This window comes from Spea bombifrons, chromosome 3, assembly GCF_027358695.1.
Source record: "Spea bombifrons isolate aSpeBom1 chromosome 3, aSpeBom1.2.pri, whole genome shotgun sequence".
NCBI classification, from domain to species: Eukaryota; Metazoa; Chordata; class Amphibia; order Anura; family Pelobatidae; genus Spea; species Spea bombifrons.
In genome coordinates this window covers 73,026,010-73,052,425 of record NC_071089.1, presented here as the reverse complement: position 1 = coordinate 73,052,425, position 26,416 = coordinate 73,026,010, and the positions used below count along the sequence as shown (strand labels likewise).

Sequence of the window (26,416 nt, the reverse complement as noted above, 5' to 3'; positions counted from 1 at the left end):
TTCTGAACTTCTGAAGATGTTGCAGTATTTTTTAATCTTTGCTACACATGCTGCCTATTTTTTTTGCATAGTCAGGTATGGGAGAAATAATAGTATTTACTAGGAAACCACACCTTGCAGTTTCATTTGAAGAAGGAGCACTTGAATACTCTAACCTTTTTTCCCAGAAATATTTAAAAAAGTGGTTTAGCTGGTTCTTAATTTCCAGGAGAGCCTCTGTTCTGATACTGCAGATACTTGAATGTCAACATTTTTCATGACAACAGGTTTGGTGCCAGTCTGTTCAGGAAAATTCTACTGTTCAATTTCAGAAGTTTTCTTCACATAGAAACCACTATATTATTAGTTTTTTATCTGGCATGGTTAAATAATTTAAAAGGGATCATTTTAAAAAGGCCATTATAATATTGCTAACAACCAGAATAATTATCTTTCACTATTTATTGAGCACCCTTTTCTACGTTTTGACATAATTATTACATGTAGGTGATGTTATTTTTTCCTTGGTTTATACTGTGTAGAGGTTAGTGATACCTCAGAGGGTCAACTCATAGAGATATATGTAAAGTCACACAAGCTTTCAGATGAAATTACAATAGAGAAGAGACTTTAAGACATTTGTTATTCTGCATCTTACTCTATGAGTCCAACAGAGGTAGGGGAAAACCTCTACAGCCTTTATTCTCTCTGGGATCAAAACAACAGTATCCGTATACCTCTCAATTTCATAAAATAAGTTGGAAGATGCCTCCAAAATACAGATCGTGCAAATTCCTCCTCAACAACAAAATGCCTAATATTGTATCAGGCTGTTGATAAATTGTAAACAATGTAGGCCCATATTACAAATCGCTCTATTTCATTGGTTGGACTTATTTACAATGTGTCATTTTGCAATGGGTGGGGCTTACTAAGCAAGCTTTAAAAGACAGAGGGCCAAAAGAATCCTAAATTCTTTCCTAGAGGTCTAAAGACCACATACTACTAGGAAACTAAACATACATAAGAGTCAGGATGCACCTCCCCAGGTCTCTCTTGGTGCGAAACACTGTCCTTATGATTTCCATATTCTTCATCTCTGGTACACAGTAAGTGTATAATCATATGGATTATATATATATATATATATTTTTTTACAAATTTTAAAGAAAGATACAATGTCAAAACAATGTCAACAATGGTATTGATTTTGTCTAGAGTCATGTTATAAGACAGCTTGGGGTGGTTTACTAATATGATCTGGCTTACAACCTAGCCTCTGTTTTATTAAGTTATGTTCAATAATATTACAATACATTATGACCTTTGAACTGTTTATTTAACTTTCATACAGACATGTTTAATTGAATTGTGATTTTTCTTTTAATAAAACCCAAACATTATTTTTACCTTTTAATAACACCTGGCTGCGGGATCACTGAGATCTACCTTTTCATTGTAGTTCTTATCACTCTCTCTAAATCATACGTATAATATATTGTTGCAGACTTTCAAAACGCTAAAAACGTAAGTCTATTGTGTTTTGTTGTGACATTCGTCTTCTGTTAAAATTTGCTGTATGGAAACCTAAGAGTATATATATATATATATATATATGCATTGACAAAACATAATCAGAATAACAATTTCAACAAAACGTACACAAAACGTGTTTTTAATTTTTTTCCAGACAATTCAACTATGTCAAAACACCTTTTTATATTTACCCTGGTCTTAATACAACTATTGCTGTTCACTTGTTTGGAACAAATTACCCAGAAGTGAATGTGACTGCAGAAGTTGTGCATGATGACAGAGTTTTAGTAAATGCCAGCAAAGTATTTTATAATGGTAAGTATCATTAATGTTCTTAGTAAAACTAAAACAAGCATATTAATCTTTTGTAAATATCTCATTTCATAGGTTTTTCAATCTTACGTTTTAAATGTTACTAAGATTGTAAAAGACCTTGGTACATTTGTAATTACTGTTGTGTTAAAACAGTGTGATCTATTACCTACTGTTTAAAAATTTCTATTACATATGTGATTACTTGCATTTTGATCTCAAATGTTGACATATATAGAAATGTAACTATAGTTTTTCCCCACAGATTCTATTGGACTGCTAACTCTTCCTGCAGTAAGTAATAAGGTTTTTGGTCTGTTTTTTAATTACATTTCTATTTGACAATAATTGTTTAATATGTTTATATTTTTGGTAAAAATGAAATACATATAAGGCATAAACAAGTCTTAATTGCCCGATTGATGTTTTTGACAATGACATGTTTGTGATTTTATTTGCAGCTTCCAATGAACACATCCTCATCTATCTATGATATGGTTGTGACAGGATCATTTCAAGATTCCTTGGTTTTTTCCCACAAATCTTCACTGCAGACACAAACATTGAATATGTGCTTTATACAAACTGACAAAGATGTCTATAATCCTGGAAATGCGGTTAAAATTAGAGTCATATCTGTAGATTATCATCTGAGACCATTCAACGGACAAGTGGACCTTGTAATAATGGTGTGTGTTTTTTAAATGTTTTATTACACTTATTAAAAGGAAACTAGCTAAAATCTAGTACTATATATATAAATCTAATAGTATATATATTTAAAACGATATATTTACAAAATAAATATAAAACTAAACATATATACATTGCTATTCTTCAGCAGGTGAAATAAGTAATTCCCAATAATGTATGCGTTTTATAAAATGTTTGGGATCTACATTATAAATGTATTTGTTGCTCCTGTGAGCACCACAAACGTGTCATTTTCTCAGACAGTACATGAATTTATTTTAAAATGTTGCATTCGTTTTTATGGGTGTTTTTTTCTTTATTCTGTGGCAGGACCCTAAAAATAATCCAGTCCAGAAGTGGTTGAAGTTGGACACTGATAGAGGAATTGTATCAACTGAGTTTTTTCTGTCTGACAATGCCATGGCTGGCTTGTGGACAATACAGACTACAATAAGTGTAAGTACACCGTCATTCAACAATGTCTATTGTTTCTCACTTTTCAACCAAATAGAACTAAATAGGTAAAAATATAAAGACAGATCATCTCTAAACGAATTATTTTCATTGACTATTACAATGTATGGCCTATTTGAAATAATGACAAAATATTTCAGATTATATAATTATGTTTCATATCTTGTCAGCTTTAATGTAAATCAAATTGTTAAAGTGTTTTAGGAATACTAATGAAATGGTAATAATGGTTTTATATTTTCTTCCTTATTTTTTTAGAATCTTGTGACGAACGCGCAATTTGAGGTTCTTGGACAGGGTAAGTTGTCAATTAGTTTACAACACCAGACATCATGCACCAGTATGTTCTACTGTGACCAGTTGTTTACCATGAGGTGACGTTTTCATTGCATTATGTTACTTATAATATATTTTTGCTACAAAATAAGCCTAACCAATATTTTTTCTTATGTTTCTATCCAGTTGAGCCCGAATTCAGTGTTACATTAAACGTGCCATCTTTCTACATTGAATCAAAGAAGTTGAACCTCACTGGTGCTGTCAGCGCAAGGTAAGTTATGTAACAAAGCCACCATGGCACATGAGGAGATTATAGTTTTATATGGGACTGATAACAGGATGAGTAAAATACAATCTGGAGAGCCATCGCTAAAGAACAAGTGACGTAAATGACTATATTGGTTCCAGATGAGTAAATTAAGTAATTTTTAACATGTGTAGCTCTGTATGGTATTGATACAACCTTTATTGTCTCACATTTTTATTAAAATTTTATACACTTCTTCTTTCCGACAATCACAGTATCTCTTACTTCAAAAAATGCTGACAAAATTACGTTTGCACAAATTATTTAGTGGCGGTTTAATCACATGTTTCCAGCACATTGTTCTAACACAGCTAAAGTACAGTTCTAAAACTAAGTGTATATGCATCATGGGATTCTTTTATGTTCCTCATAATGATGACGATCACTTACTCGGATACTGTTGGTATGTTTTTACTGCTGAGTGGAGAATTTGAAGAGGAAGAGAGATTTTTGTAAAATAGAGTAACCGGTGTGGAAATATTTGGTATATAAGATGAGCTGTTGGAGAGGGGAAAACGAACGATCATTGTAAGGAACATGGAAAATTTCTGACGCGATATACATACCTGTTTTTTTGAGAATAATTAATTATTTCTTGCATTAGAATGGTATGATTTACATAGTAATACAGTTTGATCCACCCTGATATTTTTAATATAGTGCTGGTTATATTGAAACAGAAAGGCAGAAAGTATGCATCCAATTATTATATATTTATTTGTTTTTTTCTTTTAGAAGCATATTTGGTAAACCGCTAACAGGGAATGTAACAGTTTACTTGAGCCCATACTTTGACTATTTACCCGCCAAAGGCTTTAATAAAACCTATAAGGTAAGTTCACTCAAGTCTTCTTATCCTTAGTAATTTATGTGTTTCAGCTTTAAAAAAGAAGATTACCGTATTTCTTTATAATGTATGGCCAACAAGTGCATATAAATCCACAGATTTGTCTTTGTTTGTTTGGTTTCTTTTGTTATTATAGGTTATATAGGTTATTTAGTTACTACTTGCAACTGTTGATGGAAATATATATATATATATATATATATATATATATATATATATAGTGGTTATTTTGAGGAACAAAATATAAAATGTATTTTGGAAATAGAAACGCAGCCAGTAATTCTTAGCCTGAAAATGAAGAACCAGCATTCCAAAGTCATAACGTAAAATTAACATCGTTCTTTATTGAAATCTAAAATTATTAAAAACAACAATATATAGACAAAGAGAGAATCAATGCAAAAAAAGAATAGAGAGTGATTGATGTGTTTTGTTTTGCTACTCATATGTTAATGAATGTTTGAGTTGCTTGCTGAATTGTGGTATGCAAATGCATGCAAGCTGTCCCAAGGCCTGTCGAGGTTTCAACATTACTCACAACATGGCTTTTAGTGAAGTAACCACTCGGACCTTCAGTACTACACTCCCAAGACAAGCCATGGAATTAGCACATTTTGTTAGGTGCTCTTCACTTTACGCTGTGTTCCACCAGGAACTGCTCATCACAATAATCATGTTACTAAAAAGGCAATGTTAATCTAATTCTAAAAATGTTTGACATTAATGAATGTTTTCATTTTGAATTATAGATGAAGTTAGGATCAGTACATTTTAGTTTCACAAGTGAAGAAGTTTTAACGTTGTCGAATATGAGAGTGATAATTATTACAGCGTTAGTGACTGAAGAACTGACAGGTAAATGATATAAAATATTGAACCATGATTTGACAGCAGATATCAGGCCCATATATCTTGCCTGTCTTACTGCACATCTAATGCCTGAACAAATGTAAAGATTTTTCTTAATCCAGATGTTAAAAATAATTACCGCTATGCAATCAGGCAGTAAATTTGTTAGCTTAAACTGACTTTGAGCATCGGTCTGTTTAAAAAAGTATTGGAGAAATACCCCAGTCACCAAAAGAAGGAATGCCTCATTCTTTACGTTCAAAAATTGAGGGAATGCTTTTAGAATCTAAATTAGTTTGGGTAATTTTCTTTTGAAATACTTAGACTTATGTCTTACACTAAAAATGTGCCATGGATATTTCAATTCAACCAGGAAGCTACCTGGCGCTCAAACATTTCACTAGGGTCCACAGCAACTTGTGTATGATGGATAGTGCAATGGTAGAATGAGGGGCATGCAGAACATATTCAGATGTACCGGATAGTAGGAATGCAGCGATCAAGAGAGTGCTTCACATAGTGAGGTTTGGAAGTCACGGGGCTCACAACTCAGTTTAAAGCCATCAAAAACTTGAGCATGTTAAATCAGGATCATTACAAAAACATTTAAAATGAATTCTATCAAAATGTATAGATTGTGTTTATGCTTTTTCAGTTCTCACTTGTGATTCACTTTCTGTATAAAATATACGAAGAATATAAAAGTTAAGGCATGAAATCTCTAAATATTTTTTCCTAACCATATCTTTGTAGGTATTATAACAAAGGCATCATCAAATATACAAATTGTAAATTCTGAGTACAGATTTGCTATAACCAGAAAACCAATTACATTTGAAAATGAAACGTATTTCAACACCGAGGTATGTTCCTATAGTCATTGGACTCTGACAAATTAAATGATTTTACTAAGGTTGATTTCCTAGATTTTTCAATAACCGACACTTTCCTAAAGGGATAATAATGCAAGTTCAAATACTGTTTATGGACAATGTCTATAAATGGGCAATTTTAAATGGCTGTACTTAATATAGCGCCTAAACACAGTTCTATATTAAGACATATTTTTCAACTAAAACAACATGATGGTTAGTTCATCTGTAATTCCTATACCAAGGGATGTTGTCCAATTAACTTGCCAACATATAATTTCTATGGCCAGGAACTTTGTAAAGTTAACAATTTCATAATTGATTGCAAATATCCAACTGAAATGATTAATTATCCATATCATATTCAAGATTATATTCAGTCCTAATCCTTACACCTTGTCGTGGCTACTTCTTGGCCTGCTGCCACTCTGACCATATGCCAACACAAGTGTCCTAATTTGGACACCTAGAAAGTTGGGGTGTATGCACTCCTATATAATATGTTACTCGTGTGTGATTGATGCCTTGCTCCAGGAAATTTGTGATAATAGCTTCATAAAGAAAATGCAAACTCCAGAGTTAAAGCCCCACACACAGTTCGCTAACACCAGGCTGTAAGTAGAATCCAACAGATCCTCCACTGTGGGATCATGGGAAATAAAATCATATTTGCACATAATCCTAGTTATGTCTACGGGAGATGTTAGGGCTGGAAGTATCTGAATACCTTGGAAACATGAAACCTTAGATAATGATAATTGCATCAGCAGTACATGGTTTTTAGTGCTGGATTCAATTATGATTTCATGTCAGGTGCCACAATTATCCTTAAAAACAAACCATCAATTACATACACAGTAATTAAAGAAGGGACTTACACACAAAGATATAAAAAGCATATGACCATACACTAATATCTGGCTTATCTGATGCATTTCGTTTAGTATTGCTTTTGACTTGGTAAAGCAAGGTTGTTACTCTTTAAAGTTTTTCCTAAAAATGAAATGTTAGTCCAATAAAAGTATGTATGATTGCATGCTGTTCTACATATCACTGGCTACCTACAACAACCTAACAAACTTTAGAATAAAGACTATGCACACTTGATACAAAAAACATAAGGTGCTATGCATGATTCTGAAACTGTATATCTTTCTATGATCTTCCGAAGGACCCATAAAATGTTCATATTGAATTGTTTTTTTTTCATATAGATTCAGCTACTTCGATTGGATGATGCACCATTAGTAAAAGAAGAAAGAGATAAAAATATCACTGTTACAGTTATTCAAACAAGCGATGATAACTATTTGCCAACGTCAAGCAATAATTTAAAAGACAATGTCAACGTACATACTTCGCACAGTTTGACTGTACAACAATACAGAATTCCAGAGTCTGGGGTCATTAATGTCAAATTTCCACTGATAGACCATTTTCCAATTACAGTGCTTGAGGTATGTACTCAAAAACAATCCAATCATTTGCCTTTTTATTCATTTATTTTTCAAACCATAAAAGAAAGAAAATATATTTTGATGCAATACATGTCTAATGTCACATACTTATATTTAACATGTGCAATGTAATTTGTCATCTACCATATTACCTTATTATATATATATATATATATATATATATATATATATATATATATATATAATATGTAAAATAAGTAAAAAAATGTTTATGAAACTTTGTCTTTGTAACAATATAAACTACATATGTTAGCCTTTAACTGGAGTACATACTCCTAGACCTGAGAATCCGTGGAAAATCTGCAAATCCATAACACCATGCTAATCAGAAAGAGATGGAAATTTAAAGAAATAACCATTCATTTTGTTTGTAGGCCCAATATCAAAATATTAGTCAGAAATGGAAAAAGCTGAACAATCATATTGGTGATCTGTTAATTCAATTAACAATACCAGACTCAATGAAAACGGTAAGATTTAAAACTGCTTCTCTTCATACTATTTTCACACTGTTGTGCGTTTTACTGCATGTGAAAATGTAATATATATATTTTCTCATTTTGCAGGTTGGTGAAGCATTTGAGGTACACGTTAGTTCCTACTTAGTGTTTCAGGAGCTGTACTACGTGGTAGGTTTCTATAAGGGATAGCATCTATCTATGTATCTATATATCTATCATCATCTTGTATCCTGTATACCTATCCAGTAGAAAATTCTGAACATCTTGAAAATCTTCCAATGAATGTCCAAAAGATCTGGTGGTTAATTATTCTTAACAACAATCCAATAGGACCAAATCACAAGGCCTGTCATCACAAGATTACACAGATCGCATGAATTGAGCATTTTTTTATGCAGTCTATATTTTTGCCCTTAACACTTCGGGTTTATTTACAAAAAAGACTAGTTTAAATTAGATTGGGTTTTTTTATGCAGTTTCCCCAACTAGTAAGGCTAAGCTGGCCCTGTATAATGCATACATCAATGTGTAAAGAGGCTTTGAAGAAATCGCACAGATTCAACCATACATTATACAGGACCAGCCAAGTTGGCTCTTCATAAGTGAAGATAGAAAAAACAATGTTCATGCAAATCCTTCTGTGAACTACAATTTGTTTGTCTTAACATGAACTTTGCTTTTCTTCTACTCAAAGAAGTTGCTTTAGATTTCCTTAATTATGTACCAAAATATCAACTCTAACATGAGTTATAACCCATCAAATCCATTCTCTTCTATCCCCAGGTTATGGCCAAAGGAATGATAGTTTCAACGGGAAGAACAACTAATACATCATTCACCCTAACCCCAGAACACTCCTGGGTTCCCTATGCATCAGTCAATGTTCATATTCTTAATAATAATGGCATTAATGTTGGTATAGTGCATGCTTCCTCTGATGTTTTTTACATCAAGGCTGCACCTATGAAAAAGGTAAACATAGAAAATATATGTATTTTTTTACAACATATAGAAATTTTTTAGTCAATAATATTTAGTTAATAAAACAAATGTGTTTGTTTTGAAATACCGACAACTTTAGGTTAGAATTTCTACATAACAATTGTTTACATTTAGAAAAGTAATTAGGCCTATTTCATACAAAGTCTTATTGATTGTGTGTTTTTATCAGGTCTCTTTATTGTGGAATAAGAACAAAGTGAAGCCATCTGAAAATATTTCTTTAACGGTTACTGTGGCAGAACCTCAGTCTTGGATGGGACTGTGTGTTGTAGAAAAACAAGACAATCCTGCAAACAGAAATGGCTTAACTATGAAAAGAGTAAGTATAGAAACATATATCTAAATTTATAAAATATAAAATAAAAATAAATATATATGTGTGTGTGTGTGTGCATTTCTAGTGCATGTACATATGTCAAGTTAGTAAATCTAGATGAAAAAAACAACTCAAATTTCCCACGTACCGAACATTTTCTGCATCACTCATAGAGGAAATATTATTGGCCTGGTCAAATCTAGGAAGACAAATTACCTAATCGCCTGTAAATATGGCAGTGGCTTTTCAAGGCTGACTTTAACTCTCATTAATGATGCTGAGCGTGTATTAAAAAATACATTTCACTATGAAACGCAAGAAATAAAAAGCAGTCTATGGAAATGAACAGCAATGAATGTTGGATTAGTATATTGACTTTCTCATGAATAAAATACCGTTTTTATTCTAGGTGGAAACAGAACTTACTCGCTACATTCAGGTATGAATTGAACACATAAATACGTGCTAAACTTTGACAATATATGTTGAGAATAGTAAAATATTTGTATGCAAAACAAAAGACTAGAGGAATATAGCACGTTGAAAACACGCCTCACTTTATGGTGGCAATGTGGTGGTACCGCTTATGATCCTGTTATCCTTTAAATGAGAGTTTGAGTCCCACAGCTGATGGTGCCATTTTATACGGGATTCTTATTATTCATCTACCTCTAATCTCAATTCTAGTATATCAAAAGGTTTTTGGTGAAGTGAGGAACTATATATAAATCTTGTCTGAAAAATCTTAATCTTTTGTAGTGATCATAATTTACAGAAATGCATAATGTAACTTTTTTAAATAATTTTCTCCACACTAGGATATGGCTTCAGATCTAAGTGATTTAGAAGTTATGAGAGCTGGCAATGTCTTTCAAGGTGAGTAATTTAGTTTAATACAAAATTAATTATAGTATTTTCCATTTTTTGTGTGTTTTTGTATTTGTATGATAGATATAATGTAACCAAAAATTCTCAAACATGTAAAATTTGCTTTCTTTTTTAGTGAAGAACAGTGAACTTTACTGTATTTTGTCTTTGTTTTTTTTTTTTTTAAAAAATTGTCTTATGTTTTTGCACAGCATGATCTAATTCATGTGGTCTTAAAACTATGGAAATTATTTTTCCTGAGGATCTATTGGTTTGTATGGTGATAAGGCCACTTATGTATTCATTGTTTAACTCTTACATGTTAAACATGTTTTTCTAGAAATACATCAGTATATATAATTGTTACATAAACTCCTAGTATTGCTGACCCTGTTTAACTAACTGAGAATAAAACCATTTCAGAATGGAGTTCGTTTTTTAGAGAACCTCGAATGGGAATTAGGACTTTGCCGACATCTTATCCTGAGACATGGCTTTGGCTTGACAACAACAACATGTATGTTTGTAAAAATAATAATTTTTCCCAGTGATAATTTCTGCTAAACTATTGTTTCATATTTTATATATATATTTATATACACACATTATCTGATCAAAAGTATGAACATCCCTCCTAATTATTGAAATTAGATGTTTCAGACACATACATTGCTACCTTTTCTCTGAAGTTTTTGCCCTGCTAGACCTGTGCCAGTCCGCTGTGAGTGCTATCATTGTGAAGTGGAAGCTGTCACGAACGCACTCTACTCCAAGCGTGCGTGTGACTTGGTTCTGGTGGTAAAAGGGTTAAAATTCACTATCTGTCTGCACTAGACCGAAAATAGTGATAAAAATACAAATATCCACCCTTACTACCACCCGCACTTAACTATAATGATATAACAAATATCAAAATAACGCTGCCACCACCAAGACAATTTAGAAATGGGGTGTCTTGGTACCCCAAATGAATCAGACTATAAAAACCCACACAGTATATTTTAACACAATAATTATGTGATTTAAAATTACCAATAAAACGGTCTACTCAGGTAACGTGAGTCTTTACCAGACAAAGGCAGAACTTAATAAAGGAATATTTATTATGAATAAAAAAATCACAGTGCATACACAAAAAGATGGTAAAACAGATTATTTACACCAAACAGATAAAAATAAAAAGGAGAAAATTACAGAAAACCTAACTACTCACTGAATGGTCAAGTAACAGTTTTTCTGTCCGTAGGGCTCCGGCAAGGAAAGATGGCGACTTACTCAAAATTAGATCTTGGCCCCTAGTAAGCACACTGACCAATCTTCTTTCACTAACTTTATACTCTTTCCCAGTTCATCTCGAGTTTCCAAGCCGGCCCAGAGATGGTATAAGCGGAGGGAAGGTGTACCATAAGTGACCTCCCCCTTGAGTAGTGGAAACATATCAGTCAAAATAACTTATTTTCATTTTATCGTCCCTCCTGTGCTCGCCACGGCAATAATTCATGCATTTATGAATTTCCTGTAAATTGTGAAGTCCATAGATATGTCACACTTGCTACTTATGACTGAACATCATAGACTTCACAATTCCTTCCAAACCGTTTACGTTGCGCCGTCATGTTTGTACTCTTTTTGTAGGGTGCGCTTTCCCCGTTCTAGGTATGCACACAAGGAGGTATGATAATGAATATATAAGTTATTATTGATATGTGTTTGATATGACCTGGATATGAAATGGTTTTCCTGACTGCTAGTGGTCCCTTAGCATATCAAAGAATCCAGTATCTATGAGGGGATACAGGCATATGGTCGTCTACATTTGAACCTAGACAAAACGGCAGCTCCACTGCAGGACCTAACACCCCGTAGAAGGCCCCGGTTGGAGTCCGAGCTTCAAAAGGACAAATTTATCTCACAAGACCTTTTGGCACCACATGCCTGTACAATCAAATTAACCCCTCTAATACTGAAATTGGCCATACCATCTCTACCAGGTAGCAAGTCCATGTATGCACTACACAAGTTGGTGTGACACCTCCCCCAAATAAGATGGTGGCCCAGAGATTAAGCCACAAGCTTATCTCTGCGCCTACCTACTTTTTCCCTGGGTAACAGTTTCCGGCTAAGATAAAGTATTTCTTTGGGAAAACCCACCCTACAGAAGGTACTTTTCAAAGCATCGGCTACGTTGTCTGCTCTGTTACAGGATAAGGCCATGGTCTCAGGGTACCCAGGGGCATAGTCCATCCCCTTAGTAACAGATTGGTTCTCCATGCGGCTCGGTATAGCTATAAGCCCCAACAAATCTACTTTATGGGTAGCTAGGGTGTCTCGCCCTGGCTTCCCAAACCATGTAGGCCCTTCGTAAGGGATAACAGAATGGTCACCAGTTTCACCCTCTCCCTTGTGTCCTGACTTCGTAGTCCCACAGAATACGGGCACGGGTGCACCAAAGCCCTCTCTTTGTCCCCTATTCTGCTGCCAGGTTACCACAGCTATGATTGAAACATCTGTCACTCCACCTGTTCCACTCCAAGGATGCATACATACAGGACCCTGGGAACCAGCTAATCCTGACACAGAGGAACATTCACTCACCCTCTGCCCTTCTTCACAGGGTGGCCCCCTCACATTTTCGCACAGCACCTCAAACATCCCTGGTTCTGGCACAGAGTCACTCTGCCCTCCCTCCCAGTGATGCAAAACCTTCAAATTCTCAAACGGCACCTCAGACACCCCTGGTTCTGGCACAGATTCACTCTGCCCTCCCTCCCAGTGATGCAAAACCTCCACCTTCTCACATGGCACCTCAGACATCCCTGGTTCTGGCACAGATTCGCTCTGCCCTCCCTCCCAGTGATGCAAAACCTTCACATTCTCCCACAGCACCTCAGACATTCTGGGTTCTAGCACAGGCAGACACGCACAACCTTTCTGCCCACTCTCCCCATGAGGCTGCCCTGGTACATTTTTATACACTGCCCTTTCTATGGTAGGGCCCCTAGAATACCTGGATAAATCAAAAGTGTCATCCTCCGGCATATATTTTGACAACAGCCTACCCAAATCAGTACCCAGTAACACATTAGTAGGAATGTTATCTGATACCCCCACATCTCTTACACCCTTCCCTGCTCCCCAATCCAAAAATACTCGTGCCATTGGCACTGCATGACGTACTCCCCCAATTCCCCGCACTGTTAAGGTCTTGCCAGGAATAAAGTCCTCAGAGCTCACTAGCTCTGGGCGCACAAGAGTCACTTCTGCCCCTGTGTCTCTGAGCCCCACAGTTACCTTGTTTCCCACAGTGACAGGTTGCATATTCACATTGGGGGTGTTCTCAGCGCTGGAGACGAACAACACCGAAGATGGCGATTCTGAGGGGTGACCCGCTCCTGTGGATGGCGTAGGATTTCTTTTTTCCGGGCAAGTTGCGCTAATGTGCCCCACTTTATTACAAATAAAACACCTGCGGCTATCCCGATACGTAGAAATGGCACTAGCTCCAGTAGAAAAACCTCTGCTCCGGTCTGATTGTGCTCGGTTAGCAGTGTAGAAATCCGCCAGCTCACCCGCTTTCCATGCTGTTTTGGGCTCCCGGTCCAGCAGCCATTCTTGTACATTGGCTGGGCACAGCTGCAAAAACCGTTCCTTGATGATCAGATCTTCCAAGCTTTCTAAGGTTGTAATCTCCAGCCCTCTAATCCACTGCCGGAACGCCGTCGTCAGGTGTCCCACAACTGCAGTGTAGCTCTCGGTGGAATGCTTCTGCAAAGTCCGGAATTTCTTTCGGTACACCTCAGGGGTAAGGTTGTACCGTCTCTGCAGTGCAGCCTTAATTGCCTCATAGTCCTGGTCAGATTCTGCTGGTAGCTCTGCAAATGCTTCCAGCGCAGGACCTCGGAGACCAGGGGTGAGGTACTTTGCCCACTGGTCCTTTGGTAATTGGTACTGCCTGCAAACCTTTTCAAAACTGCGCAGAAAAACATCCAGATCCCCATCTTTGTCCAAAGTAGGAAAATTCTCTGCACGTGGTTTGGGTGCAGAAGAGTCTCTTGAAACCACACTGATAGGTGAGGCAGTTAACCTCTCCAACTCTGCCAGTTTTAGTTCATGCTCTCTTGCCGCCTGGCGCTCTGCAGTCTCTCTCTCAGCCTGGCGCTCTGCAGCCTCCCTCTCTTTCTCGGCCTGGCGCTCTGTAGCTTCCCTCTCTCTCTCGGCCTGGCGCTCTGCAGCTTCCTGATATTTAAGGATAAGCTGCAGTCTGAGGTTTGCATCTGCTGGGTCCACGTATTTGAAAACAGTTTGTAGATAAGAGTCCAAGGGATCTCCAGATCTTGGCACATCACCGACATCAGCTGCAGGTATCTCCCGTGTGACCATGCCTCCCTCAGAAGTGTTTGCAGCGTCACTTTGCGCTGCTTGTTGCATATCATAGTCCACAAGCGCTTGAATAAGTTCGTTCTTTGATTTTCCCCGGATGGGAATGCATTGTTCACGGCAACGTTGCTCCAGAGCACTCTTGGATTGTGTTTGGTATTCCATTTATCACACCGGCCCAAACAAATGATAGCAAAAGAAAAGAAAACAAAGAGGGGGGGGGACTGTTGAGGTGTAAATATACTAAGTATGCACTGAGTTCAGCCTTTGGAAATTGAGAAACAATTTCTTTTTAGTGTCTGGATTAGCAAATCCAGCAACACTGAAATCTGGTACCGAAAAAGATGGAAAAAATCTTTAACTATCCCACCGCTATGCCACCAATTTGTCACGAACGCACTCTACTCCAAGCGTGCGTGTGACTTGGTTCTGGTGGTAAAAGGGTTAAAATTCACTATCTGTCTGCACTAGACCGAAAATAGTGATAAAAATACAAATATCCACCCTTACTACCACCCGCACTTAACTATAATGATATAACAAATATCAAAATAACGCTGCCACCACCAAGACAATTTAGAAATGGGGTGTCTTGGTACCCCAAATGAATCAGACTATAAAAACCCACACAGTATATTTTAACACAATAATTATGTGATTTAAAATTACCAATAAAACGGTCTACTCAGGTAACGTGAGTCTTTACCAGACAAAGGCAGAACTTAATAAAGGAATATTTATTATGAATAAAAAAATCACAGTGCATACACAAAAAGATGGTAAAACAGATTATTTACACCAAACAGATAAAAATAAAAAGGAGAAAATTACAGAAAACCTAACTACTCACTGAATGGTCAAGTAACAGTTTTTCTGTCCGTAGGGCTCCGGCAAGGAAAGATGGCGACTTACTCAAAATTAGATCTTGGCCCCTAGTAAGCACACTGACCAATCTTCTTTCACTAACTTTATACTCTTTCCCAGTTCATCTCGAGTTTCCAAGCCGGCCCAGAGATGGTATAAGCGGAGGGAAGGTGTACCATAAGTGACCTCCCCCTTGAGTAGTGGAAACATATCAGTCAAAATAACTTATTTTCATTTTATCGTCCCTCCTGTGCTCGCCACGGCAATAATTCATGCATTTATGAATTTCCTGTAAATTGTGAAGTCCATAGATATGTCACACTTGCTACTTATGACTGAACATCATAGACTTCACAATTCCTTCCAAACCGTTTACGTTGCGCCGTCATGTTTGTACTCTTTTTGTAGGGTGCGCTTTCCCCGTTCTAGGTATGCACACAAGGAGGTATGATAATGAATATATAAGTTATTATTGATATGTGTTTGATATGACCTGGATATGAAATGGTTTTCCTGACTGCTAGTGGTCACTTAGCATATCAAAGAATCCAGTATCTATGAGGGGATACAGGCATATGGTCGTCTACATTTGAACCTAGACAAAACGGCAGCTCCACTGCAGGACCTAACACCCCGTAGAAGGCCCCGGTTGGAGTCCGAGCTTCAAAAGGACAAATTTATCTCACAAGACCTTTTGGCACCACATGCCTGTACAATCAAATTAACCCCTCTAATACTGAAATTGGCCATACCATCTCTACCAGGTAGCAAGTCCATGTATGCACTACACAAGTTGGTGTGACAGAAGCGTCTAGGAGTGACAACAGTGGTAGACCATGCACATTTAGATATTTGGGCCGCCGTGTGCTGAAGTGCGTAGCATGTAAAAATCACCTGTCCTCTGTAGCATAACCCACTACAGAGTTCCAAACTACCTCTGGAAGCAGCATTAGCACAAGGTCCATGTGCCCGGATCTTCATGAAATGGGTTTTCAAGGCCAAGAAGCTGCACACAAGCCAAAGTATGCGCAAGTCAGGTCCCACATACTTTTTGTCATATAGCATATATATATATATATATATATATATATATATATATATATATAAAACTGATATTTGTTTAAATGTACTAATTTAGCTATACATATAGAGAACTTGGAAGCCATTCACAAGCTCTAATTCAAACGATACGAGCAGATTTTTGAATCTGGTTCACAAGATCTCTCAGTGAAGACCAACTATCACACATATATCATTATATTTGTATCAGTATGTTTTTAGAGTTATATGTATTCTTATTTGCAGCTCGGGTGTCACTACCACTCTTAAAGTGACTGCCCCACAAAAAAACACTACTTGGGTGGCCAGTGGTTTTGCTATTTCTGAGAGACTTGGACTACAACTTATAGAGGAACCCATTCAGGTAATATATAATTTATTCTAATCTTAATTCCAGCAGAATGGGAAACACAGTGTCCAGAGGAGCACTAAATGGTATATTTATTTGCACTTCCAAATATACCTACTCCAAAAGAAGAGGTATTTAAGGATTTTGTTTCAGAAACAATCTCAGCCATTTAGTTTCTCGTTTTAATATATTTTTTCTTATCTTTTTCCAGCTAGAAGTAATCCAGTCCTTCTTTATTTCACTAAATCTCCCATACTCTGTAATCATGGGTGAACAGTTAGTTCTGGAAGCTACCCTGTTTAATTATTTAGCCGAAAACCAAGAGGTATGTATTTTTTAAATTAACACATACGAACTAAACACTTTACGTGAAAATTTGTATATTGATAATTTGGTAATAATCACACAAGTAATGTATAGAAAAGTCAACTGTTCACTGTGATCAATTTAGAAATATTGGACTGAAGCTGCAACACCACAAACAGCTCATGACATGCCAGCAAATCTGCCCTAGCCGATAAAATACTCTAATGGATGTTGGACATGAGGCTGTGGATGATATAGTTGTAATTAGAGTTACATGAGGTGGATCTGGGTTCTTTAAGAGGCACGTAGGAGCATGTAAAGAATTGATGCTGGTGGTCTGACTGCTAGACAAATGGTTTGGTTGGGACACCAGTGCACCACTATGGTCAAACTTGTGCTTTAATGAATTGTGGTGACTTTTTAAGACCCATCTAGACACACATGCTGTTTTGTTATAAATACATTGCTAACCATGGAATTATTCTTCCATGATATAAAAATAGTGTAATGTAAGTAGATAAAGGGCTAAATCGATTTTGATTGGGTTAACAATGTATGAATGGAAAGGGTGTTTGATTGCTTAATAATGAGGCAACTTATGATTGTTCTGTACAAATAGCTTAATTGTGATGGTAAATGCATTATAACTTGAAACATTCTCCCTGTATTTGCTAGTATCTCTCATGAATGTCTCATAGGTGACATTATCCTTATAAAACAAATGTTATATTTTGGATATTTTTGTATCATTTTCTTTTTTCAGGTCACAGTTACACTGGAAGATAATGACTCATTTGAAATTATTGCCCTAAATTATGATGCCAGTACTGTAGCTGGTCAGAGGAAAGTGACCGTTCCCAGTCAGGATACCAAGAATGTTCTGTTCCCAGTAAAGCCAAAACAACTGGGTCAGATCTCATTTACAGTGAAAGCAACTTCCTCTGCTGCTTCAGATAGTGTAACCAAGAATATATTTGTAAAGGTACGTCACATCAGCTCATTTGTTTCATTTGGTAATAGAGTACAAAGAAATGTAAACTCCTACATGGTGCTTACATATGTACAGAGCATTTGTCATCCTCAACGTGTGTGTATGTCCACTGTGATAAAATAATATAGTCGCTGAATGTCGTCAAATTAATGTAATAATCACACAATATTAAAAGTCATATATTTTGCATTTATTTTAGGCTGAAGGAGTGAAGCAGTTCTATTCTGAGTCGGTATTATTTCGATTGGCCGCCACAGAAAGTTCACCCAAGGCTATGTCAAAGAATTTATCATTCACCTTTCCTTCAGATGTTGTACAGGGAAGCAAGGAAGCATTTGTCACGGCTGTTGGTAAGAATTTATATTATATTAAATTTTTATTATTTTATTTCATGGTTATTTATGTTTATTATATAAATAAATTGCCAATATGGGTTTTCTTTGTCAACTATTATACAATGTGAAATTTGTTTTTATTTACAATTACAAAGGTATGTAAAAACTAAGATCAATTTGACACACTGTGCTATGTGTTCTCAAAATTTCAACAGGAGATCTTCTTGGACCATCTATAGAAAGTCTTGAATCTCTGATCCAGATGCCATATGGCTGTGGGGAGCAGAATATGATTAACTTTGCACCAAACATCTATGTTCTTCAATATTTAATGGCGACCAAACAGATAACGGAGAATATTAGAGAGCGGGCCATAATCCACATGTTACTAGGTGAGTAGACGCTTTAATTAAAGGGTTAGCGTTAAATAATTGATATGCCAGGAAGCTTACATGGGCTCACAATACAATACAGGAAATAAAACCCATTCACATCTATGCTATGAATGTAGACTTTTGACTTTTATCTAAGTTACTAATTTATCTTTAAAGTAGCATTCATTCTATCAGGAATTCTAGTATTTAGATTGTTACTAATTAAAAAACTGATAAGTATTCTATGTAGCTCTAGACATTATTACACATATATTGTACCATTTGTACTGTCTCCATAGGATATATTAATATATTTAAAAGTTTACAACAGTACGATAATAATTGCAGAGTTTAAATGTTTATTTTTTTCTTTATTCAGGTTATCAAAAGGAATTAACATTTAGGCGAGACGATGGCTCATTTAGTGCTTTTGGAAACAATGATGCTTCTGGAAGTTCTTGGTAAGAAATTTAACACTTAACATGTTTTCAGCACCAGTGCCAAAGTAACTTATTGCCTATCTCACCTTAGAAACATGTCACAACTAGTTATGAAATGAATATACTGTACAGTTGTTACCAAGTACCTAAAACTTTTTTACACAACTAGATGTTTCAAAAGATTAGAAAAAAAAGAATTTGTTATGTAGTTGCTGAGTGAGTAAATAAGTCTGAAATCGCGTCAATTTCTTATTTATTTACAGTAATTCAGCATTCAGTATAATGGCAATTCCAATAATTACAAAACAATTGTCTCAGATGTGTCATAACAATCATTATTCACCTGTATGGATAGTTCATTCTGTATTTGATTTATTTGCATTTTACCCTAAATTTGTCTAGATTTACATGCTATATGTTTGTAATATATATTTTTAACTGATTTCAAATTGTCAATTGTTATATGTTCATTAAAATATAATCATTGACATTTCTAGTGTTAAAAGGTCAACCTAATTGCTGATATGCAGTTACTTTTGTCTGCAATATAGTCAGAAAGTGTTCTTAATGCAAAATCTAAAAAATGTAATATTGAGATATACAGTATGTCAATCATATGTGACAAGCATAGGAAATTGTCTCACATATACCTCCGTTTTGCTATTTATTTAACACACACTCATTTCCCCCCCCAATTTTTAGGCTTTCAGCATTTGTGCTTCGATGCTTCCTTCAAGCTCGGCCGTTTATTTACATAAGCCCAGACATTTTAACCCAAACCGTAGAATGGTTGGTTCAGTACCAGGATATGAACACTGGTGTATTCTCAGAACCTGGGCGTGTTATTCATTCTGAGCTCCAGGGTGGGTTAAATGGTCCCATCACTCTTACTGCCTACATACTTACCTCACTCATTGAAGATGAGGGATATAGGGTGAGTATGATAAGTAAATCTGCTTTTACAACCAGACACTTAACATACTAATTAAGAAAGTTTAGACATATTGTGATGGTAATTTTAATAAAATATTCCCTAATAAAATATTGCTACTTTGTTTTTTTAACGTGGCAAATTTTATTTCAGAATCAACATTCATCTAGAGTGCTTAAAGCAGTGCAATACCTTGAGAATGAGTTTGATAAAGGAATTTCCAGTAACTACACCCTGTCGGTAGTAGCGTACGCTCTGTCTTTGGCAAATAGCACTAAAGCAAATGCATCTCTTACTCAGCTCAGTTTGAGAGCAAACAACATTGGTAAGTACTTAAGTACTATGGTTGATATAGCTTGTAGGGTCTTGGGATCTATTTTGTTAACCACATTTGACTAATGGGAAATGGAAAAGCAAAGAACACCATTGATGCTTACTTCTGCTGCTTTCTGTGTCTTTAGGAGGGCTGAAGTATTGGTCTTCTCCTGCTGAACATAATGGGCAAACTAGCTCATCAGATATCGAGACAGCAGCGTATGCATTACTGTCCCATCATAGACAGAATCGTATTTCTGAGGGAATCCCTATCATGAGGTGGCTGAGTCAGCAGAGGACTAGTTTTGGGGGATATTATTCTACCCAGGTAAAGTAGGCTACTAATGTCATGTTTTGTAGTTTCAGCAGCAGTCATAGCACAATGGATATCCTGCAAACTGTATAAAGATAAAATTATAACCATGATTTCATTGAAAGTTTAGTCAATATTTGACTGATAACTAACCTATACCCAGATCTGTGGGCAACCTCTCACCTAATAAAAGAAAAAAACACACATAAGTTGGCATAAGGTAAAGCTGCATAGAGATTTTGTTTCACACACCTGTGCCCAGTTGTGTCTGATAAGCCCTATATATAGCTGCATTTCTGATGTCTATAGACAGGATTGGCAACATTTAGCTGGGTACCACACCAAGTAAATTAGCCTTGTAGTGCAGTGCCCAGAAAAAACATTTGTCAGTCAAACTCAGGCTCATAAATACGGCCTGAAGTCTCAACACCCCCTGGTGGATGTACTTAGAATCACAAGTCAAACATAAAAAGAAAAAAATATTCTGTAATTAGCACAAAATCTTTGAATTAGAACACCTCTGGCAAACAATTGCCCCTTGCCACGCCATACCATTCATCCTCTGTATTAATACATTATTCTTTCCTATTCACCTACTCTGCTTTTCAATACACAATTTTGCTTTAATAATCATCTGGTTATTAGAAGAATAAATTGTAATTTTTTTTTCCTATAAAGACTTCGTCCCCTTGAGTCATGTGACATGTTTTCTTTTTCCAGGATACAATAGTGGCTCTGCAGGCTTTATCGCAGTTTATGGTTGCGGTACAAACGATGGAAACTTCTTTAACCATAACAATTACCGGTCCAGGTTCATTTGTGCCAAAAACATTTCAGATCAACAGTGGAAATATTCTGCTTTTACAAAGTCAGCAGGTAAATTCCATGTACATGACACCGTATTTCTTTAAGATTGGGAGGATTCCACATAAACCAGTAAACCAAATTCTCATGATGTTTTTTGTTTTTTATATCAGATTGCGGTTTCCCAACCACTAACAATCAATGTTACTGCAGCTGGAAGAGGACTAGTGATTTTCCAGGTATTAATGCATTACATTCACATGTATTAATGTTGACAAAAGATGTAACTTTGTGTCAACATGTTAATGATAAATAGTTTTTTGTTTACATATACTATTCTGTTTTACAGCTCAATGTCAATTATAACCAGAGAGTATCATCCGCACGTAAGAGAAGAGCGCTTAGCTCAGAAGCATTCAAGTTAGATGTAATAGTTAATGAAGACAAAAACAACATTTATCGACTCTATGTGAATATATGCACAAGGTAAAAGGTCTACTTCATATAATATGTATGTTGAATGTAGCTGCAATCCTCATGTATATTTCAGCCACCTACGCACAACACCCAAATATACACACACCAAACACAATATACACTGAATACTGTGATAAGAATCAGATTTCAAAAGAAGCATTATGTGAGACGGTGCATTTTTGAGCTCACACTGAATATCCACATCTTTACAGAAATGTGTAGTTTAATCATTAAATACATTTCTAGCCATTAATATTCTTAGTGAATTTTTTACTGAAGCAAATGCATTACTAATTAATTTATCAACTAATGACATGCAGATTTAGATTTAGTCTTGTGTGTCTGCATGCAAAGATTTGGCTTGTTACACATGAAGCTTTTCAAACAGTTTCTCTAGGTGCTAATGGAAACATCCCCATGGTTCCTTTTAGTGGGAAAGTTAGAAGAATTTACATTTGTTTATGTATTTGTGTAAGTTTAACAGGTTTTATTTCATAAACTGCATAAACTACACTAAATATTTTCTAAAGCATTTGTATTGCTTACTTACTGTAATATTGCATTTCTAAAGCTACCAAGGCCTTGGGAATGAAAGCGGAATGGCACTGTTGGATTTTGGATTTCTTAGTGGATTCACATTGGACCCAGCAGGAATTCTTCTACAAGGATCCCTTAAGTTGGTGGAGAAAAAGGATGACAAAGTATACCTTTACTATGATTCGGTGCGTTGAATCAATTAATTAATAAAACAATAACGTTAGTAATAATAACAGTACATTATTACAATTTTGAGAAGTTTAGAAATGCAACCATGGTCACATATCTTAAAAAAAGCTAAACTGCTAACATTCAATCCATTCAAACAATCTGGTTTTCGAGTACTTAAATTATTCTAGATTGTGGTTTTGGTTCTAATACTTTGTTAGGTACTTAGAAACTCTTAAGATCTTTTGCCACTTATCTGACCATAGTAATGGGTTATATTCTTGTACAGAGTATTGGAAGTGCTACTATGTCTGCATCTGCATAATAAAAATTCTTCTCTAATTGTTTAGCCACATATATTAAAATGATATTCGTATTAGCAAAGTAATAGGAGAAATGTGTATAGTATAGACTTTAGAGCTGAAACAACGAATCGATAAAATCGATAATAATCGATAACGGAAATCATCGATAACGATTTCCGTTATCGATTAATCGAGTGATCGATTCGTCGTTGGAGCACTAGGCTCCTTTTACTTACCTCCGCCAGCGTTCCCCGCTTCTGCTCCACGCTCTGCAGTCTCCGCCTTCTAGCTACGTGACGGATGTGACGCGCTTCAATCGAGTTCAATAAAGTTTTAAAAGTTTGAAGTGGAACGAGTCCGTAGCGGAGGTAAGTATTCTTTATGTCTATGTGCGAATCGCTCTGTGCGAGTGGCTCCATTCGCACAGAGCGAATCGCTCTGTGCGAGTGGCTCCATTCGCACAGAGCGAATCGCTCTGTGCGAGTGGCTCCATTCGCACAGAGCGATTCGCTCTGTGCGAGTGGCTCCATTCGCACAGAGCGATTCGCTCTGTGCGAGTGGCTCCATTCGCACAGAGCGATTCGCTCTGTGCGAGTGGCTCCATTCGCACAGAGCGATTCGCTCTGTGCGAGTGGCTCCATTCGCACAGAGCGATTCGCGGGGGTGGGGGTCCACGGCGGGGTGGGGGTGGGGTTTCAGGGCAGGGTGTGAGTGTGGGTGCAGGGGAGAGTGGGGGTGCAGGGCAGAGTGGGGGTGGGGGGGCAGGCCAGGGTAGGAGACTGGGTGCAGGGCAGAGTGGGGGTGGGGATGCAGGGCGTGAGTGTGGGTGCAGGGCAGAGTGGGGGTGGGGGGGTTAGGGCAGAGTGGGAGACTGGGTGCAGGGCAGAGTGGGAGACTGGGTGCAGGGCAGAGTGGGGGTGGGGGGGCAGGGCAGAGTGGGGGTGGGGGGGCAGGGCAGGGTGTGGGTGCAGGGCAGAATGTGGGGGCAGGGCTGGGTGCAGGGCAGAGTTGGAGACTGGGTGCAGGGGCACAGTGCAAAGTGCTGGGTGCAAAGTGCCAGGGCTGGGTGCAAAGTGCCGGGTGCAAAGTGCCAGGGCTGGGGCAAAGTGCTGACTGCAAAGTGCTGGGTGCAAAGTGCCAGGGCTGGGTGCAAAGTGCTGGGTGCAAAGTGCTGGGTGCAAAGTGCCAGGGCTGGGGCAAAGTGCTGGGTGCAAAGTGCCAGTGCTGGGTGCAAAGTGCTGGGTGCAAAGTGCCAGGGCTGGGGCACAGTGTTGGGTGCAAAGTGCTGAGTGCTGGGTGCAAAGTGCCAGGGCTGGGTGCAAAGTGCTGGGTGCAAAGTGCAAGGGCTGGGTGCAAAGTGCTGGGTGCAAAGTGCTGGGTGCAAAGTGCATAAATATTGTGTGGGTTCTTGTACTTTGAAAATATTGTTTTTTATTACATCATAACAAAATAAGAATGTTAATGTAAATTTTAAGTTGTTTTTTAACATCCAGTTCATTAAATTCTTTAAAATAAACGAAAAATTTGCATATTGTTTTTTTTTATCCGATTAATCGATTAATCGGCCGATTATTTTTTCGATTAATCGATTAATCGGATAAAAAAAAACAATATGCAAATTTTTCGTTTATTTTAAAGAATTTAATGAACTGGATGTTAAAAAACAACTTAAAATTTACATTAACATTCTTATTTTGTTATTAAAATAATCGTTAGTTGCAGCCCTAATAGACTTATAATGTTGTTGAAGAAATGAAAATGCAGGATGCTTTAATGTTTAGCGGATTTCTTTTTTTTTTTTTTTAGGTGACCAAAACCCAGTTATGTGTATCCATTCCAATGATTCGTGTTGCTTATGTTGCTAGTTCTAAGGACGCAGTCGTTAAAATTGTGGATTATTACAACCCAAGTAAGTATTGAACGTTACAGCATTCTTTAGTTTTTGGTTTATTAATTTATTTCATGAAATATAGTTTTAGAAAATAGCATAGTGTTTTAACACTGAACTGTTACATAGAGCATCGTTGCTTCATCAACCACCAGCGCAACTGGACCAGTAGAATTAGGAACCCCACTAGCAAAGCAAAATTTACATTCCAAGGGTACCATGACACAAAGCCTAATGATGCCCCTTTACTCCAAAAATGTTAAAGTTAAGCGATATCATAGGAAGAGTATGGTATTACATTGGCATATATAAAACAGGTGGGTTGGGTTTCTGTTATGGCCCCATTTGCCTCTAGCAGCATCATACAAATCTGAAATGCTTAGCATGCCTTATGGGAATCTGCCTTTGTTATATAGAGCAATTAATAAGCATTGCTTATACTGAATGCTGGCAGATTCTGTGATTACACTAATTCCTTGAAGGTGATACAATAGAGTTATTAACCCTTAGTATGTGCAACGCCTTAAATGAAACAATTTGTAAAACAGGATTTAACCTCTGTTGCTGAGTGAATAGTATTTAGAAGCATCTACTAACGAGGTTAGCATCTTACTTTTGAACCAAGTTCTAAATTCCTTTTTTTTCCAGCAAACACAGCGACAAGATCTTATAATTCTCTGATGATGAAAAGAGTTTCCTTTTGTGACTTCTGCGGACTGAACTGCACTCTTTGTAAATCGAATGTGTTGGTAAAGCCCCAACACAGCAACGCTAATTCACTGTCATTCCACTTCTTTTTATTCTTTATACTAAGCATATATAATATTTTGCTGCATTCATCATATTAATTTATGATTAGCGTTTTCTTTTTGGAATTTGTTATAATCTAACAGTATATTTGGTTTAAAAATATATAAAAGCAATGTTCAACGTTTCAGAATATAAATAAATGTATTACTTCAAGAGAAAACACAGTTGTGTTATGCTTGTATTCATTTATTTATTAAATAAAAAGAATGAGCAAGGATGCAATTTAAATTGCAAGATACCACTAAAACTGTTGTTATATGTATTTTTTAAATTAAACATGGAAGACACAGTTGTTTTCTACAACAATCTATTTTGTAATTTGTTTATTAAACTTCTGTAGTTTGTTTACTGTGATCATTTGTGTCTGCGTGGTTTGTATAGTGATGTATATAGTTGGAGTGTAATATAGAAACATCCTTAATGCCTTTGAGCTGAAAATTGTATCTAGTGGAAACATTCCTGGTGGTGGGATTAACACTATTATTATCATCCCTGGAGCTC

General features: G+C 36.5%; 1 protein-coding gene across 1 annotated transcript; it reads left to right on the top strand.

Annotated features, from left to right (window-relative positions):
- The first annotated feature begins 1,014 nt into the window (after window positions 1-1,014).
- On the top strand, window positions 1,015-26,269 carry LOC128484032 (CD109 antigen-like). Its single transcript, XM_053460352.1, has 32 exons — window positions 1,015-1,088; window positions 1,670-1,830; window positions 2,093-2,121; window positions 2,289-2,516; window positions 2,851-3,042; window positions 3,253-3,292; window positions 3,457-3,544; window positions 4,316-4,412; window positions 5,177-5,282; window positions 6,030-6,139; window positions 7,363-7,605; window positions 8,001-8,096; window positions 8,193-8,255; window positions 8,871-9,059; window positions 9,259-9,408; window positions 9,815-9,844; window positions 10,680-10,789; window positions 16,819-16,936; window positions 17,133-17,246; window positions 17,991-18,209; window positions 18,418-18,568; window positions 18,769-18,945; window positions 19,307-19,388; window positions 20,070-20,301; window positions 20,452-20,623; window positions 20,760-20,941; window positions 21,647-21,802; window positions 21,904-21,969; window positions 22,080-22,216; window positions 22,779-22,929; window positions 25,024-25,126; window positions 25,754-26,269. Exons 1-32 carry the CDS (start codon window positions 1,015-1,017, stop codon window positions 25,951-25,953), a joined length of 4,266 nt encoding a protein of 1,421 aa, XP_053316327.1. The 3' UTR covers window positions 25,954-26,269.
- The last annotated feature ends 147 nt before the right edge of the window (window positions 26,270-26,416 follow it).

Coding starts and splice junctions, on each gene's coding strand:
- LOC128484032 (XM_053460352.1), top strand. CDS start 1,015: ATGCACCTCCCCAGGTCTCTCTTGGTGCGAAACACTGTCCTTATGATT. Junction 9,845..10,679: donor AACTTACTCGCTACATTCAG/GTATGAATTGAA, acceptor TAACTAACTGAG/AATAAAACCATTTCAGAATG. Junction 10,790..16,818: donor TGGCTTGACAACAACAACAT/GTATGTTTGTAA, acceptor TCTTATTTGCAG/CTCGGGTGTCACTACCACTC.